This window comes from Myotis davidii, unplaced genomic scaffold (assembly GCF_000327345.1).
Source record: "Myotis davidii unplaced genomic scaffold, ASM32734v1 scaffold49, whole genome shotgun sequence".
Lineage (NCBI taxonomy): Eukaryota > Metazoa > Chordata > Mammalia > Chiroptera > Vespertilionidae > Myotis > Myotis davidii.
Window position 1 is genome coordinate 5,081,960 of NW_006300375.1, and position 16,851 is coordinate 5,098,810.

The 16,851-nt window shown below is 37.1% G+C and overlaps 1 protein-coding gene across 14 annotated transcripts in view; it reads left to right on the top strand.

Moving 5' to 3' along the window:
- The first annotated feature begins 289 nt into the window (after positions 1-289).
- Positions 290-16,851, top strand: part of EZH2 (enhancer of zeste 2 polycomb repressive complex 2 subunit) — a 39,624-nt gene continuing 23,062 nt past the window's right edge. For 4 of the 14 annotated variants that reach the window (XM_006777157.2, XM_006777158.2, XM_006777160.2 and 1 more), the window contains exons 1-4: positions 355-444; positions 1,007-1,135; positions 10,899-11,077; positions 14,026-14,142. In XM_006777157.2, the coding sequence (XP_006777220.1) occupies positions 1,066-1,135; positions 10,899-11,077; positions 14,026-14,142 (366 nt within the window). In that variant the 5' untranslated portion in view covers positions 355-444; positions 1,007-1,065. Of the gene's footprint in view, positions 445-1,006; positions 1,136-10,898; positions 11,078-14,025; positions 14,143-14,324; positions 14,410-16,851 lie in introns of those variants that run through there. The other 10 variants (XM_006777162.2, XM_006777167.2, XM_006777165.2 and 7 more) reach the window with 6 other exon arrangements.

Genomic DNA, 16,851 nt, shown 5'->3' on the forward strand with positions numbered 1-16,851 from the left:
AACAAACAAACAGAAAACTAGTTCGATATATAGTAAACTTAGCTCTTGGTAAGGGATCACATTTCTATAAGATGGCAGCTCTCTAGGTGTTTGTAAAAATATCTTTTAAAAGTTTTATTAAGTAAAACTTTATAGTACTTTGAATGAAATGTTTTAATGATTTAACCATACAGATCAAATGAGCACCCTTCTGCAAATGTCAACAGTGCAATTATGTATTATTTCTTTTGTTTATTGTTAGTTTGCTGGGGATTTAAACACAAGTGATTGTATTCAGGCTGGTTAGATTAGTGATTTTAATATGAAACCATTGCTTTTAGAATAATCATGGGCCAGACTGGGAAGAAGTCTGAGAAGGGACCAGTTTGTTGGCGGAAGCGTGTGAAATCAGAGTACATGCGACTGCGACAGCTCAAGAGGTTCAGGCGAGCCGATGAAGTGAAGGTATCCCTTTGTCTTTTTTGAAAATGCATGTATAATTGAAGTTATCTTTAGGGAGAAAAAAAGCTAAGTTTTAATTTGAAAAGGTTCATTTTCAGCCCAGGCTATATTTACATTAGATAAATGAAGACTTGGAAGTTCAGGTCCTCGGTCTGTCTTAACATAAAAATTGTACCACACATAATAGTGATAACGGAAAGATTTTCAGCCTACTTGGAATTTACTATCTTTTTTTATACCTTTCCATTGCACCTGTAGACTTGGGACCCAAATATACAGGGTTTCATGGTTTTATGTTTCTAAAGTCATTGTGTTGTTGTTTTTTAATACAAAGTTAACAAAGGATGGAAATAATTTCCTGTTCCCCTCCCATTCATAATAAAATAGTAGCTGTGGTCTTTCTGTATTATTTAAATTTGGGGAACCACATCTTATTGTAAAATCTATGTGCATTAGAGAGAATGTTTCTGATATTTTTGAGAAATCACTAGATTTTAACTCATAATAGAGATACTACAGATGTCCTAACAATGAACATTTTTTTTCTCCTTTCATTTTTTTAAAGAGTATGTTTAGTTCCAATCGTCAGAAAATTTTGGAAAGAACGGAAATCCTAAACCAAGAATGGAAACAGCGAAGGATACAGCCTGTTCACATCCTGACTTCTGTGAGCTCATTGCGCGGGACCAGGGAGGTTGGTTAACTCACGCGCTGCAGTAATTTCAGTGCATTCTGGTTTTGCTGTTGGAACATTGGTTGGTTATTGAGAGGAAGTCACTGACTTCAGAATGTCTGTCTTTTTATTGCCATTTCTTTTTCATATGTAACTGTTAATGGCTGCCTTAAGTAACACTAATATCTGTAACAGAACTCTAGTGCTTGACATGCTTTCACTGTTATTACCGAGATTTATAGATTTTTATAAAACTATTGATTAAAAAATCTTTTAAATACTCTTTAATGTCCTTATCAGATCACTTTTTAGAGCTAGGCTTTCTGACTCAGTTGTCTTTTTCCCCCTCATTAATATGAATTAGCCATGCTGTAAGAAATGTCTCCTTTTCGTTCATATTCATAGACTAAAAGTTTTTTTTGCATTTTTGTTTAAATTCTAAGGCTCTTTTTAAAAGAATTTTAAATTCAGTGTGAGAACTTGGAATTTCACTTTCTATAGATAGCATTTCTGAATGATGGAGATGTTAATTACTCCAAGAAATCCTATTTTTAAAGGAAGGTAATAAATCTGTGGTAGATTTTATGATTCAGTAACACAGGAAAACAAGCGGCAATAAGATGAAAGAAAATGTGGAAGCTTAAACAGTATAGAACCAATCAGTTGGGTTTTTGTTAAAGCATTTCTGTTTAAGAACCTGTTTTATATAGGAAGACTCATAGAATATGGGATGCTATCTGAACGGACCTCAAGCAGAAAGAGGGAAGAAAGTGATTTGGAATTTAGATTACCCCACGTAGTAGATGATTGTTTACCTGAGCATCTATCTAACAGTGGTTTTCAGTGTGCAACAAGAATTTTTAAGACATGCAATACCTGAACAGTCAGAGGCACTGTCCTCTTTTCCCTTAGATTATCATATAAAAAAATGACAACAGTTAACAATAGCTGTCTGGTGTGAATGAATCAGAAGTATACTCCCCCCCACCCCCCAGATTGGCAAAAATGTATTTCTTGGTGTGAGATGGATTTTAGTAATTAGTTTATGTGTGCCGTGAGATGAAAAAGGTTGAAAGTCGCTGATCTAAACAATGGAATTTTTTCTAAAGTATATTTCAATGAGTAGCCATTTTTAACATATTTTAAAATTGATTTTAGAGAGAGGAAGGGAGAAAGAGAGAGAAACATTGATCAGCTGCCTCCTGCATGCCCCCTACTGGGAATCAAGCCCGCAGTCTGGGCATGTTCCCTGACTGGTAATTGAACCAGTGACTTAGTGCATGGGATGAGCTTTAACCAACTGAACCATATCAGCTAGGGCAATGAGTAGCCATTTTATTTATTTATTTATTTTTTAAAATATATTTTATTGATTTTTTTACAGAGAGGAAGGGAGAGAGATAGAGAGTTAGAAACATCGATGGGAGAGAAACATCGATCAGCTGCCTCCTGCACATCTTAAATATAATATTGTGATAATCAAGTACTACTTTGCTATTGTATGAGATCTGTGAACCTGACACACTGGCTTCGAAGACTTGTCAGCACTGTCACAGCAGCCCAGTGTGCTATAGACATGACCTCTGATGGTGTGGTAATCTCAGTGGTGACACCTGACTTGGGATGTTTCTTAGCCATTTATGCATTTTGTCAGGTGGCTACTCTTTAAAGCTCTGACCTGCAGTTGTCTGAATATGTATGATATGCTACTAACCCTCTCACCATCTGGGACAGGTCAGGGCCTATACATGTTGGAGGTGATGACTTATTAATGTATGAAGGGTAAGAGGGATTTTTTTCTGTGCCAGTCAGACCGTTCGTAAGGGATTTCTAAGTAATTCTTGTAAAGGTTTGATCTGGTGACCTTTTGGAAGTTTGAGGTGAAGTTTTCCTAATTTTTTTTTCTTCCCTGAAAGAATAATAAATCTTATAAATTTGGAGAAATAAAGTAGAAACACATGCAATACTTTTTTTTGCCACCCATTACAAATCTCAAAATGCTATCAAAAGCCCAATTAACATTAACAATAAAAGTTATCAGCAATAATGATCTCTGGTACTATACAAGGTACTGTGCACATGTTATTTCATTTAATCTTTATGATGGTTGTATTATGCCTTCTTCCCCAGTTGAGGAAACTGAGCCTTAGAAGAGCTAAGTCAGTTTGCTTGCTCTAATGATCTGATGTGGCCCCAGGAGAGTACACTTTGCTCAGACGCATTAAAAAATTGATAAAATCTGGCCGGTGTGGTTCAGTGGTTGAGCATCTACCTGTGAACCAGGAGGTCAGGGTTCAATTCCCAGTCAGTATACATGCCCAGATTCTGGGTTTGATCCCCAGTAGGGGGGTGTGTAGGAGGCAGCCAATCCATGATGTTTCTCTCATCTGTGCTTCTATCTCTCAATTCTTCTCACTTCTCTCTAAAAATCAATAAAAACATTTTTAAAAATTAGTAAAGTTCATTATGTATAATTTCAGTTGCTTATAATATAATTTTTGGTGTTAAGCTTGCAAATACAATATATTTAAGTGAATATTTACTAATTGAAAATTTCTTTTAAGTTTATCAAATGGAGATAAACAACATTGCATGTAAAGATGTTGTGAGTTTATGTGAGAAATTGTGAGAAGAAACTAGCATTTAAAAAAATTGTTTTCTAAACTTAGTACCCCATGCCCGTTGAGAAATACAATTTCCACAGAATAGGAAGGGAAAAGGAGGGAAGTAATCCCAGCCTCAGGAATTCAATTTCTGTTGCATGGAACTCTGGCCTGGCCAGGCACTGGTGTTCTAGCTGCTCTTGATAACTGATCTGCTTCAAATGGTGTATCTTTTACTTCCCCCATCCTTACCCACTTTCAAACCATCACCCCTGACTTTTGGAAACTGAACGTTTATATAGTTTGTGATAAGCTTTTTGGTGTTATCACAATAAATAAAATCTTAAGGGCTGGAAAGAATTTAGTCACCTTTTCAGATGAGAATATAACCATTATCTTTTTTTTAAGTTTGAGCCTTTCCAGCTACATAATGATTTCTTTTATATGCTCTGAAAGTTGGAGTCTGAAGTAGGTTAGAACAGGTTAAAAAAGATTTAGCCTGTTTTGCGGACTTTCTTAGTAGTAGGCTTGGTGGGGTTTTGGACTGCAGTGTTGATCCAAACACCTAGGTCTGTGGCTTTTACCGTTTGAAAGTGCTGTAACATTGTTTTAATGAACTGCTCATCTTTATAAAGCTGATCCTTGGTAATCCTGTCTTCAGTTTAAAGTCTTTGCAGCATGATGATGATCCAATGGCAATTTTCAGTTTTTTATGTGTCTTCTTTCTTCTCTTTGTACTGGTGGTTACTCTCAGTTTTACTAGTAAAGTGACTGATTTTATCGAGGCTATTGTAGTAAAGAATGTCTGGCAAGTTTACTTTCTGATCTAATGAAGTGACTGCTATAGATGCTTACTTCAGATCAGGGAACTCTGCAGTTGAACCTGGAGACCCATCCGCAGTATATTGTTTTCTTGATGTGCTTTTAAGATACTTTTTGGTACCTGTTTTTTGGCGTTGAGATTACAGAACCTTAAGTTGTGTTACCTGTAGAATTTAATATAGGATATGTGTCTATTTTTGTATTTCTTTTAAAAAATATTTTGACTCCTTGAAGACAGACTATAATAAGTATTTTATACTTATTTCCTTTGTTCTTTGGATGATCTTTTTAAGGGCCTTAAAAATGTCATTATCTACAAGCCAAGGGATGTATGCTTTAGTGCCATAATGTGTGGCTGTGGCTGTTCATCGAATGTCGTTTCCAGGTGACTTTCCTCCTTTGTCTCCTGAAGTCTGTATTATGGTAGTTATATTCTTCAGTGTGTCTGTTTTTTCAGTTTTCATGAAGAAGCTGGCTTAAGAATTACTCTTGTAGTTCTTACTAGGGCATTTCTTTTTGTCCATTTTTTGCTTAAAAATAACCCACAAGGCACTTTATCCTTCATTGATTCTTTATATCAAGCTTTAATTACCTATACAGATTATGACTGAAAGATGCTTGCTCAAATGATGTCTATCTTCTGGGCTAATGGTTTGATTGGTTTTGTAATTTTAAAAATTCTGCCAATATGCATTTCTATATATTCTAGGAGAATTCTGTGTCTTGTTTACTAATGAGAAGAGTGAGAATTTTTTATGGATGTTGAAACATAGGGCTTCTTCAAAATGCTTGCTATACAAGAAGCATCAGAAAGACTTCCTAGTCCACATATTCGTGAAGAATAAAATGTCTTTACTTTTCAATACATACAGGTTTGCTCTTCCTAGTGATATCTGAAATGACTTACAAAATATATTTTTATTGATTTCAGAGAAGAAGGGAGGGGAGAGAGAGATAGAAACATCAATAATGAGAAAGAATCATTGATTGGCTGCCTCCTGCATGCTCCCCACTGGGAATCTAGTCTGAAAACTAGGCATGTGCCCTGACCAGGAAAGGAACTGTGATCTCCTGGTTCATAGGTTGATGCTGAACCACTGAGCAATACTGGCTGGGCAGAAATTATTTTAAGTTCATCACCTATTATTGATTTTTGTAAAAAAAAATTTTTGAGAGACTTCTATCAAAATAGCATAGAAAGTGTAAGTTCTTTCATGTTTGCAATTTGGACTTAATTTTGTTGAAGAAAAAGAAAAATGTTTGTGTGTTGTTTTTTTGGTGTTGTTGCTGTTAATCCTCACGCAAGGATATTTTCCTTTTATTTTTTAAGAGAGGATGGAAGGGAGGGATGGTGGGGAGAGAGACAGAGAAACATCAATGTGAGACACAATGATCAGCTGTCTCCTGCATAGCCCCCACCAGGGCCAGGGATCGAACCTGGAACCCAGGTATGTGTCCTTGCCTGGGTATCGAACCTGAACGCTTTATTTTTTAAAATATGTTTTTATTGATTTTTCACAGAGAGGCAAGGAGAGGGATAGAGAGTTAGAAACATCGATGAGAGAGAAACATCGATCAGCTGCCTCCTGCATACCTCCTACTGAGGATGTGCCCACAACCAAGCTACATGCCCTTGGCCGGAATCGAACCTGGGACCCTTCAGTCCACAGGCCTATGCTCTATCCACTGAGCCAGACCGGTTAGGGCGAACCTGAAACACTTTAGTGCTGGTCAGGGCTGATGGCATTATTTATTAACTTGGTAATGCACTATCCTAGGTTAATTGTAAATAAATTTAGTTGCTGTTTACAAAGAAAAAATAATGTTAGTGTATCCAATGTATAATACTTAAATATAGTCTTACTTAAATACAGTGTTAACTTTCAACACACTAACATGCTTTCTTTCCTTTGTAAATTGCAGGATTATGGGACCAATAAGTCTAGAGCAATGGTTCTCAACCTTGGCTGCACATTAAAATCACCTGGGAATCTTTTTAAAATCCTGATTTCTGGGCCTCATCCTCCTGAAATTCTGTTTCTTTGTTATGGGGTGGGGCCACAACATTAGTAACAAAGAAACAGGATTTCCGGAGGATGAGGCCCAGAAATCAGGATTTTAAAAAGATTCCCAGGTGATTCTAATGTGCAGCCAAGGTTGAGAACCACTGGTCTAGAGTCTCCTGAGTCCTTTCAGCAGATATGGGAAGGAGCGAGGTCACTTTTCTTATGTCTTAGAAATAAACGGATGGCTCTCCCAAGTGTCTGCTTTGACTTTCAGTCGGAACATAGCTGTCCTTTCCTGGTTTCTGAAGGAACTGGTTTCTAGGTTGCTTTCTGTTACTGTTTGCTTCTCTTAACCACTTGTTGGTATTTACTTGGAGAATTTTCTTGTTAACTCTGCTGATCGTTCCATGTAGCTTTTAGAACAGCCGTGGGCAAACTACGGCCCGTGGGCTGGATCTGGCCCGTTTGAAATAAATAAAACTAAAAAACAAAAGACCGTACCCTTTTATGTAATGATGTTTACTTTGAATTTATATTAGTTCACACAAACACTCCATCCATGCTTTTGTTCCAGCCCCCTGGTCCAGTTTAAGAACCCATTGTGGCCCTCGAGTCAAAAAGTTTGCCCACCCCTGTTTTAGAATCATGCAGCCTTCCCTTACTTTCTGGCTTTCTTGTGGCTGAAATAGATGGAGCATTCTTAAATGACCATAAAGGAGGTGTTCCTTTTCTTTTGAAAGGAAACTAATCTATTAAAAGCATTTTACGCTTTCCAAAGGGTCTTTTAACAAAAAAGAAAGGTCATTTATAATGTTTGAGTTTATATTTTAAATTTAAGATTAGATATCTTAAGTTTAAAGAGTGGACTCTTAAAAATGTCTAGTTTATTTTGTGCAACTAATACACAAGCATAAATTGCACTTAATTTGTTGTTTTTCTCCTAGAATCTGGATATATATTATTTGTGATTAAAAATTACTGGTAAATTTACTGTTACAAAGATTGTCTTTTTCCAAAACGAAATTTTGTTAGGCATTTTAAAAAAATTATATTTTTATTGATTTTAGAGAGGAAGGGAGAGGGAGAGAGAGATGGAAACATCAATGATGAGAGAATCATTGATCAGCTGCCTCCTGCACACCCCTCACTGGGGATTGAGCCCACAACCCAGGCATGTGCCCTTGACTGGAATCGAACCAGGGACCCTTCAGTCCGTAGGCTGATGCTCTATCCACTGAGCCAAACTGGTTAGGGCTTGTCAGGTATTTTAAAGGCAAACAGAGCAAGCCAAAACCAAAAGAAATGCTTGTTTAGTCTGTAGTGTTAAAAAATACTTATTGCTCTGAAGAAATAAGAAACTTTTATTAGACCTAGAAATCTGTCACAATTTAGCTTGGTAATGTAGTAAATTCACTGCTTAGAATTGTTTTCTCTTACTAGATTTTATAAAAGAATATCACTTGTACCATTTTGGGAGATTTGGCAGATTTCATGAACTACCTTGGTAACTGATGTGGCAGTTTTATACCAGCTAATGTGACTATCTGTTGGGTCAATTAAATTCTTGTTTTTCATCTTTCCAATTAAAAGGTCATTGCAAAATGATAATTGTAAAAATTCAGATAACACAGAAATATGTCAAATAAGGCAAAGTCCCTGTAGTCCAATCCCTGTGACTTAGGTTCTTTGAGAGTTCTTTTGTATCTGATAACATGTTAGTAATAATGATAATACATATTTTATTTTGAGAAGTTACTCACAGATAAAATGTGCCTGTCATTTGGGGCCATCACTTTACAGCCCCTGTCCAGTCTTCAGTCTCTTTAAGATGCCTAGTGTTGGATACTATGGATAAACCATAATTAATTGCCCTATTCTTAATTGATGGGCATTTAGTTTTTATATTTTATTTTTGTAGTGTTTCAGTGAATATCTTTCATATGCATTTTTAGATCTTTTGATTAATTTTGTAGGAAAAATTCCTAGAAATAGAATAAGGAGGTCAAGAGAATATGCATATTTAAAATTTTAATAGAGATTACCAAATTGCCCTCCAAAGGTTTCACCTTTACATTCTTACCAGCCATTTATGGAACTGTTTATGTTCCCAACATCATATGTTATCATCTTTTAAATCTTTGTCAGTGTGATAGCTAAAAAGTTATTACAGTTTGTTTCTTTGCCTTAATTTGATTCTTTAGTGTGGTTGAGTGTCTGTTGTTTATGTTTCTTTTATGAATAGGCCTATTATGGTCTTGGAGCTTTTAAAATTAGGTTGGATTTTTTCCTTAAGATTTTAAGGACTTCTTGTATATTATAAATACGTAATAGTGTTTAATCATTTGTTTTGTAGGCCCTCCCCTTCCCATGTTTTGATGTTATCTCTGGTAGTATAATTTGGTTATGCAGAAGTTTTAAATGTTTATGTAGTTAAATTAGAATTTCTTCTTTTGATTTCTTTCTTTCTTAAAGGCTTAGAAAGTCTTTTTCCACTTCAAAATTATAAATTATCTGTCTATCTTTATTTTTACTTTTGTTTTCATTTTTATATTTTATTATCATTTAACCCATCAGGAATTTCCTTTGGCATAGTGAGTGGGGATTTGACTTAAAATTTTTTTCTATTTAGTTTTATAGTTGTTTCAACACTAATGAATAACCAGTGAATGATTATAAAGCAGTTATAAATCTGTTTTACAAATTGCATCCTGATTGGTGGTCACCTGAGCAAGTGTACCACTTGAGTAAGGACTGGTGCTTTTTCCCATGGGATTCCGGCTGGCTGACAATCTTGCTTCTCTTTAATTGGGGCCTCTACTGCTCTATAGTGTTCAACCCCATGCTCACTCATGGAAGCAAGACTTCACAGGGATTGTGTTGCCACAGCTTATGAAAACCAAGGACTTATATAATACTCTTTGTACTGTTTCTTAGTTTTTGTGGGTTTCTTGTTTGTTTGTTTTTCCATGAGGGAATGGTCTTATTTTCCACTCACAGGACTGTTATTGGGTTAGGTACTTGAGTTTGCATGAAATGGATAAACATGGCTCTGTTACTTGCTTCATGTTTTTTGTTGAGTTTTTTGTAGTTTTATCAACTTATGTCCTGTGACGTTCTGTTTCTGATCTCCAGTATTTTAACAAAACTGCAGATTATGAGGAGGTGATATACCCCAATAGCCCCCTTCAGACCCAGATTCCATTGGGTTTAACAGTTAATATATTCACTAGGTGTATATATTTATGATCTCTTTCATTGAGGATCAGGTATCTGAAGTTAGGATGCAGAAAAGAGCTTTAAGTGTCTAAACTTCCTGAGTTTGTATTCCAAATGTTATGTGTTCTATGTTAAATGCTACATATGGCTTCCCCTCTCACCCCCCAGAAGTGTAAGAACTAACACTTAATAGGACATCTATCATGCTTATGTGACCTTGGGGGCAAGAGTCTTAATGCTGCAGGGTAGAGGTTGTCTCCCCAGCCAGATGGCTCTGCAACATAAATATTTAATAACAAAATAGAAATAATTTACACGCTGGAGTGAACCACTCCTTAATTCCTTAGCTCCAACAGCTTTTAATTAGTTGTTTGTATTAAACGCATCTGTGTTGATCAGGATTTTTTCTTTGAATTTTTATTTCTGACAACCTCCTGCTGGAGCCAGTCATCTCCATGATTCATCTTCTCCTCATCACCCTCCTAACCTGGTTATGAATCACTTACTATCGAGCCTCTCTTAACTTTATCCGAACTTGATATTTACCTCATTATAGTTTTTCCTTCAGCACTTCTTTCACGTAAAGCAGTCTGAAATTAAGTTCCATACACTAGCATTTCATTACAAGGGCTGGCGAATTTAAAATGTGGGTGTGTTATCTTCATTCTGATCGTGAAGAAAATGGGAGCTTTCAGAAATCATGCTCAGCTTTTCTCTAGAGTTGGATGGCAGCTGATGCTTCCTCCTGACCTGTTCTTTCCTGCACCTTAGATGTGAGGTGATTCCTTATTGTTTTACTTGGAAAAGCTAAAAGATATTAGACAATATCAACAGTTTATTGTATATCTGGTGTGAATCAAATGGACCAACTAGTATCCAAGAATATTTTTAACTTGGCTAACTGACTGTATTTCTTCCTCTACTACACGGAAGTCGAACTTAACCCTTCTGATGTTAAAGATTGTTCAGAGACTGGATGGCTATGGCCATTGTGCTTTAGGATGTTTCACTGTAAGATGGGGAGTCATCTACCTCATAGGGTAGTGGTGAGTTTTAAAGAAGTTAACTTTGGTAAAGTCTCTAGCACAGTGCTTGGCACAATAGTAGGGTGTGTTAATTTCTTTCCCTTCCCTGCAGGCCATTCACCTGCTCTTCCCTCTACGATTTTCCATAACACAGTTTTTACTTGGAACCAGCCTTCTGCCAAGAGTCTCAGTTTGGTTGTGTACTCCTACAACTCCTATTTTTGGCTTGACTTCCCTCTCCAGCTCCCAGTGGTCCAGCCACACAGTCGCCTATTGTACCAGCTGGTTGATGTAAGTCTATCCATCCTCAGAGGAACCTGGTTACTTACCAGTAAGCTGTGTTTCTCTGAAAATGTAGCATCCTTGATAATTAATGTATTTTCTTCTTTATCATTGATGAATCATTTTTGATAACTTCCTTGTGTGATTCTCAAGTTGGAACTAGAATTAGAGAGTTCAATTTGTTGACATAGGTGGTCTCCTAGTGAGCTCCTGAGTCTAGGACACATGACTCTTGATCAGGTAAAATGCTGTGGAGATTCATGAGGTCAAAATCCTTTTGACAACTCTGAGTGATAGGAGGCTTAAGTATATAGCTGTCAAGGATGATACATTTTCAAAGAAAAATAGTTACTGATAAGTAAGTGGGATTTTTGAGTAATTTTCCTATAAGTCAATAAATAAGAAATCCCAAACTTGTTTTTTTTACTAACAAATGCTTTTGCATTTGAATATTATTTCATAAATGAAAGGAATATGGATATTAGTTAAGGTTGATAGTTAAAGAATGGGATAGGTTTCTGGAGATACTATGTAGATAATGAGGTGGTATAGACCTTTAGTTTTTCAAACAGATAGTCTCTTATCTTTAAAGAGAAATTTGAAATTGAAATCTCCATTAGGAAGAATCAGCAAGTGCATTCCAGAAACATTTTTTGAGTGCTTACTCTTTTTTGAGACACTGTGCTGAGTATTGTTGTGAGACAGAGGGGAAAAGCCACACTCTGCCTCCCCTGCTCTGCCCTCAGAGAGCTCGGCGACTCTCTTATGATTTGTATTGTATTGAGATGATGGCTCATGGGAGTATGACAGGTGTGGGTGGAGGTAGTACTGAGTACTTACCCTTTGCTGTCTTATTTCTGTGCTTTTGTCAGTTCTTTCTGTTCATGGGAAAACTTAGCTGACCTCGTTTAGTAGACCCAGAGCATTTTCTACATGGCCAGAGCAAATAGATCAAGCAGAGCCAATGAACGTCACTCCCACTTAGTAGTTGAATAGAATATTCGGCTGTCTAACCTTAAGTGTGACCTTGGATTTAGATGTGAAAGCCGGCAAATAAGTCAGAGTTGGAGAGGCAACCACTCCCCCTTAACACCCCACCCCCCCTTCGCCAGGCTTTACAGGGTGCTAATCTTCAGAATTACCTCTGCCAAGTGTAGAATAAAAATAAAAAACTGTAATTGTTTTGCAAGCAATAAAGATTATTCTGTACTTAAATTCATTGGACAATAAATTCAAAGTTACTGGCTTAGGCAGTCCTACTTAGGAAGGAAGGGAGACTTGGTAGTGATAGGAATAAGAGGAGGGTGCTGGGGGAGGAGAGGCAGTGTAGCACCCACTGCACGCTGTAACAGTGATGAAGCTCTTGGGTGCTGGAATCTTTCATCCTAGTTTGGTAATTTACTGACTTTCTGACTAAGCCAGTTATTTAACGTCTCTGAACCTCAGTGTCCTCATTTGTGAAGTTGTGAAGGTAAAGGCCGAGATGAAAGTGGGTAAGATAATGTCTATAAAGCACTTAGCACAGTGCCTGCAACATAGTACGTGCTCAATAAATGTTGACTATTGTTACTATTGGATTATTGGACGGATGGATGAAGAATTGTATCAGAGGCTAAAGAGTGGAACGGGAAAGAATTGTGGGTTTTGGAGTACTAGTAAACTGTTCACACCTTATTTATTTGAGCTATGAGCTTTCTAGTATTATTATCTTTATCTTTGCCCTTTTGGAAAGCAAATTCACGGATTAATCACTGTCACAGTTCTTCCTGGGGCCTTTCAGTCCGAGGCTGACACTCTGTCCACTAAGGCATGCTCTATTTTCCATTGATTATCAATTATGAATGTGTGTCCAGAGTGTTTTTGAGAAGGCTCTGGGGACCTGATAATTGGGTAAAGAAAGGTACTCTAAGAAGAGTTAGATTTTTTAGCATGGAAAGTGCTGTGGTTGGGCACAGATTATTATCACATTTCATAGAATTAAAGATGCAAACTTTTTAACATTTTAACATCTGAAATCATCATGCACTTTAGAAATGCTGTGATAAGAAAGCATTATGTTATAGTTTAACTGGGGCATTATTTTCTTAGTGATACAGAAGATACTAAAATGGATGTCATCATGGATTGGATGAAATACCAATTTCAGGGAATATAGGCACTTAACTGTTATAGATATTTGGTATCATGGCAATATGTGCAGGGGCTCCAGAGTCAGACTTTCTGGGTTTAAATTCTAGCCCTATCTGTGTGACTTTGAGCCAGTTATTTATCCTTTCTTTACCTTCCTTTTCTCACCTGTAAAATGAAGATTAAGGACAATCCCCATCTTACAATATTGTAATGAGGACTTAAATATGATCAGACGTGTGTAATATAGCGCCTAACACATACAAAGTTAATAACATAGCTATTATTATTAATAGTTTAGAGATTATACTTTGAAGAGTTGATATGAATCCATTTAGTTGTGATTGAAATGCAGATCTAGTACCCTTTAATGTTTGTGTATCAACTGATAATTCAGCAAATGACACCTGGGCTTTTAAAAAGGGAAGATAAAGATAAGCGGTTAACAAGTTTCCATATTCTTATTAAGATTTCAGTGGCATATTTGGTATCTATATTATTATTCCATGTGGTTGAGGTGTGGAAGAAATTTTGAGCAATTAGTAGAAAGCTAATATAAATACAATTTTTGATCGGTAAGTATGGGAAGGGGTGGAGGGCTTTAAAAATTTGTAAAAGGCGAAGCTTTTTCCCCTCCACCCTAAGTAAAAGAGAAGGAGATAATCCTTCTTGGTTTTTATGAACTTTACTGTCTTAAGTAAAGACAGTAACTTAAACATTTTAAAATTTCCTTTTAAAATTATGTAAAATGGTAGCATTCCTTTATAATATGATTGCTACAGCTGCAGATTTTCTTATTCTCATGAGTCATTTTATTTTTTCTGTTCTAGTGTTCAGTGACCAGTGACTTGGATTTTCCAACACAAGTCATCCCATTAAAGACTCTGAATGCAGTTGCCTCAGTACCCATAATGTACTCTTGGTCTCCTCTACAGCAGAATTTCATGGTATGTAAATAATGTATCTTCTGCTAATTTATAATCACTATTTTAAATAAATAGCATAGATGATTTTCTCATCAAGGTGAGTCAAGATAATATGAGTAAAAATGCTATGAAAATGGCAGCACTCAGAGTGATGTTTTTTAACTGATACTTTGCAATGTTGCTCTTTTCCTGCTCCTTTCTAGTTAAAATATTCTTCAGAGGAAAAGTGTTAAGCAAAAACAATACCTGGGATTCAAAGATGAAGTCTATAGTTCTTAGCTTGAAGAGGTTAGTCTGACTATGAGGTTTTGTTCATTGAGAACTTATTTAAAACAATTTTAGGCAGCATGTTATTAAATGATAATGTACACTATGGAATATTCTCACAGCTTATAAAAACACAATCACGTTTCCACAGATAACATTGGCCCAGTAGCGTTTGTATTGAAATGCTAGCACAGTCAAACTTCAGTTCCCGAATGTCTCCCATCTCAAACAATTCAGTTCTCGACCAAGTTGTTCACCGAAAAATGTCTTGGTTTTCTTGGTTCTCTACCTGACAAGCCTTTCATGCTGATACATCAGCATGACAAAAAGCATCTCTCAGGCCACAAAGCCTCGCATTGTTAACATCTCAGGAAATTGTACTATGAATATTTTTTGTTTATGTGTGTTATTTCTTTTGTTGCTGGTGAAATGTACTATTAACACAATTTTAAAACATAAGGAGCCTGGCCCATGGCGCTTCGTGGTTGAGTGTCAACCCATTACCAGGAGGTCACTGGTTCAATTCCTGATCAGGGTGTGGGCTTAATCCCAGGTAGGGAGTGTGCAGGAGGCAAATGGTTGATGTTTGTCTCTCATTGATGCTTCTATCTTTCTCTCTCTCAAAATTAATACACACACACACACACACACACACCCTTGGTTAATCTCTCCCCCCCCATCCCCCCAAATTCGTCAGCCTGTTCCATGTTTCCATGTATCATTCTATTTTATTCATCAATGTATTCTGTTTATTGCTGGGGTCCAACCCCAGAGGATCCAGGGGTCCCCAAAGGTGTGGACGGAGTCGGTGAAGAAGGAATGACACGGAGACAGCGTTCAGTTGATCAGCAGCCTTGCCAGGATCTCTAGCCACAATCTCCAGCCAAGTTCTGTGTCCATGTTCTCTTGCGAGGTTCTCCAGCCAGGTTCTGTAGCAATGTTCTCTCACTAGGTTCTCCAGCCAGGTTCGGTTTAGGTTCTCCAGCCAGGGTCGGTCGCCAGGTTCTGTAGCCGGGTTCTGTAGCCAGGTTCTGTCTAGGTTCTCCAACCTAGTTCTGTAGCCAGGTTCTGTCCAGGATCTTTTGCCATGTTCTCTCCAGCGAAGTTCTTCTGTCTCTAGGTTCTGTGTAGGTTCTGTCTTCTAAGTTCTGTCTTCTAAGTTCTGTGTTCTAAGTTCTGTGTGTTGTCTTGTTACATCTGTATTTATACCAGTTGATTCAATCCTATCAATCTCTATTCCAAAGGTTAGGGCATTTCTTATCTCCATTCCAGGGAGTAAAGATTATGTAGTTTAAGCATGATTGTTCGTAGTTAAAGAGATTAATTACCCGCCTAGCACTTAGTGAAGGGGTTTTATTCCCTCCCTAACTTCAGGGGAAAATCTCTACCTGGGGAAACAACCTTTCTCGGAGAGGTGACCTTGGTTAAAACACATAGTGCCAAGAAGGTGAGCAAATATATTAAGAACAGTATGCCATATATGCCAGGTCCCTTGAAACAGCAAGGATGGACCAGCTCCCAGCAGTTTACCAGATTTCTTCTTTGTTTATTTTGATTTTTAGATTCAATTATTGATAGACATGTATTTATTGCCATTTTATTGTTCATATTTTGGTGCTGATTGTTCTTCCTTTTCTTGAAGAATACCCTTCAACATTTCATGTACTACTGGTTTGGTGCTGATGAACTCCTTTAGCTTTTTCTTATTTGTGAAGCTCTTTATCTGACCTTCAATTCTAAATGATAGCTTTGCTGGGTAGAGTAATCTTGGTTGTAAGTCCTTGCTATTCATCACTTTGAGTATTTCTTACCACTCCCTCTGGCCTGCAAAGTTTCTGTTGAGAAATCAGCTGACAGTCATATGGGCTTTCCCTTGTAGGTAACTGCTTTTCTCTTGCTGCTTTTAAGATTCTCTCTTTGTCTTTAACCCTTGGTATTTTAATTATGATGTATCTTGGTGTGGTCCTTTTTTGGTTCCTCTTGTTTAGTACTCTCTGTGTTTCCTGGACTTGTAAGTCTTTCTTTCACCAGGTAGGGGAAGTTTTCTGTCATTATTTCTTCAAATAGGTTTTCAGTATCTTGCTTTTTCTCTTCTCCTTCTGACATCCCTCCCATAATGCAAATGTTAGTATGCTTGAAGTTGTCCCAGAGGTTCCTTACACTACTATCTTCATATTTTTGGATTCTTTTTGCTTTTTTTTTAAAAAAAAATATTTTTATTGATTTCAGAGAGGAAGGGAGGAGAGAGAGATAGAAACATCAATGATGAGAGAGAATCATTGATCAGAGGCCAGGCTCACAACCCAGGTATGTACCTTTGGCCGGAATCAAACCTGGGACCCTTCAGTCCGCAGGCCGACGCTCTATCTTTCCACTGTGCCAAACCGGCCAGGGTGCTTTTTGCTTCTCTGATTGGTCTTTTTTGCCTCCTCATATTCCAAATCATTGATTTGTTTCTCAGAA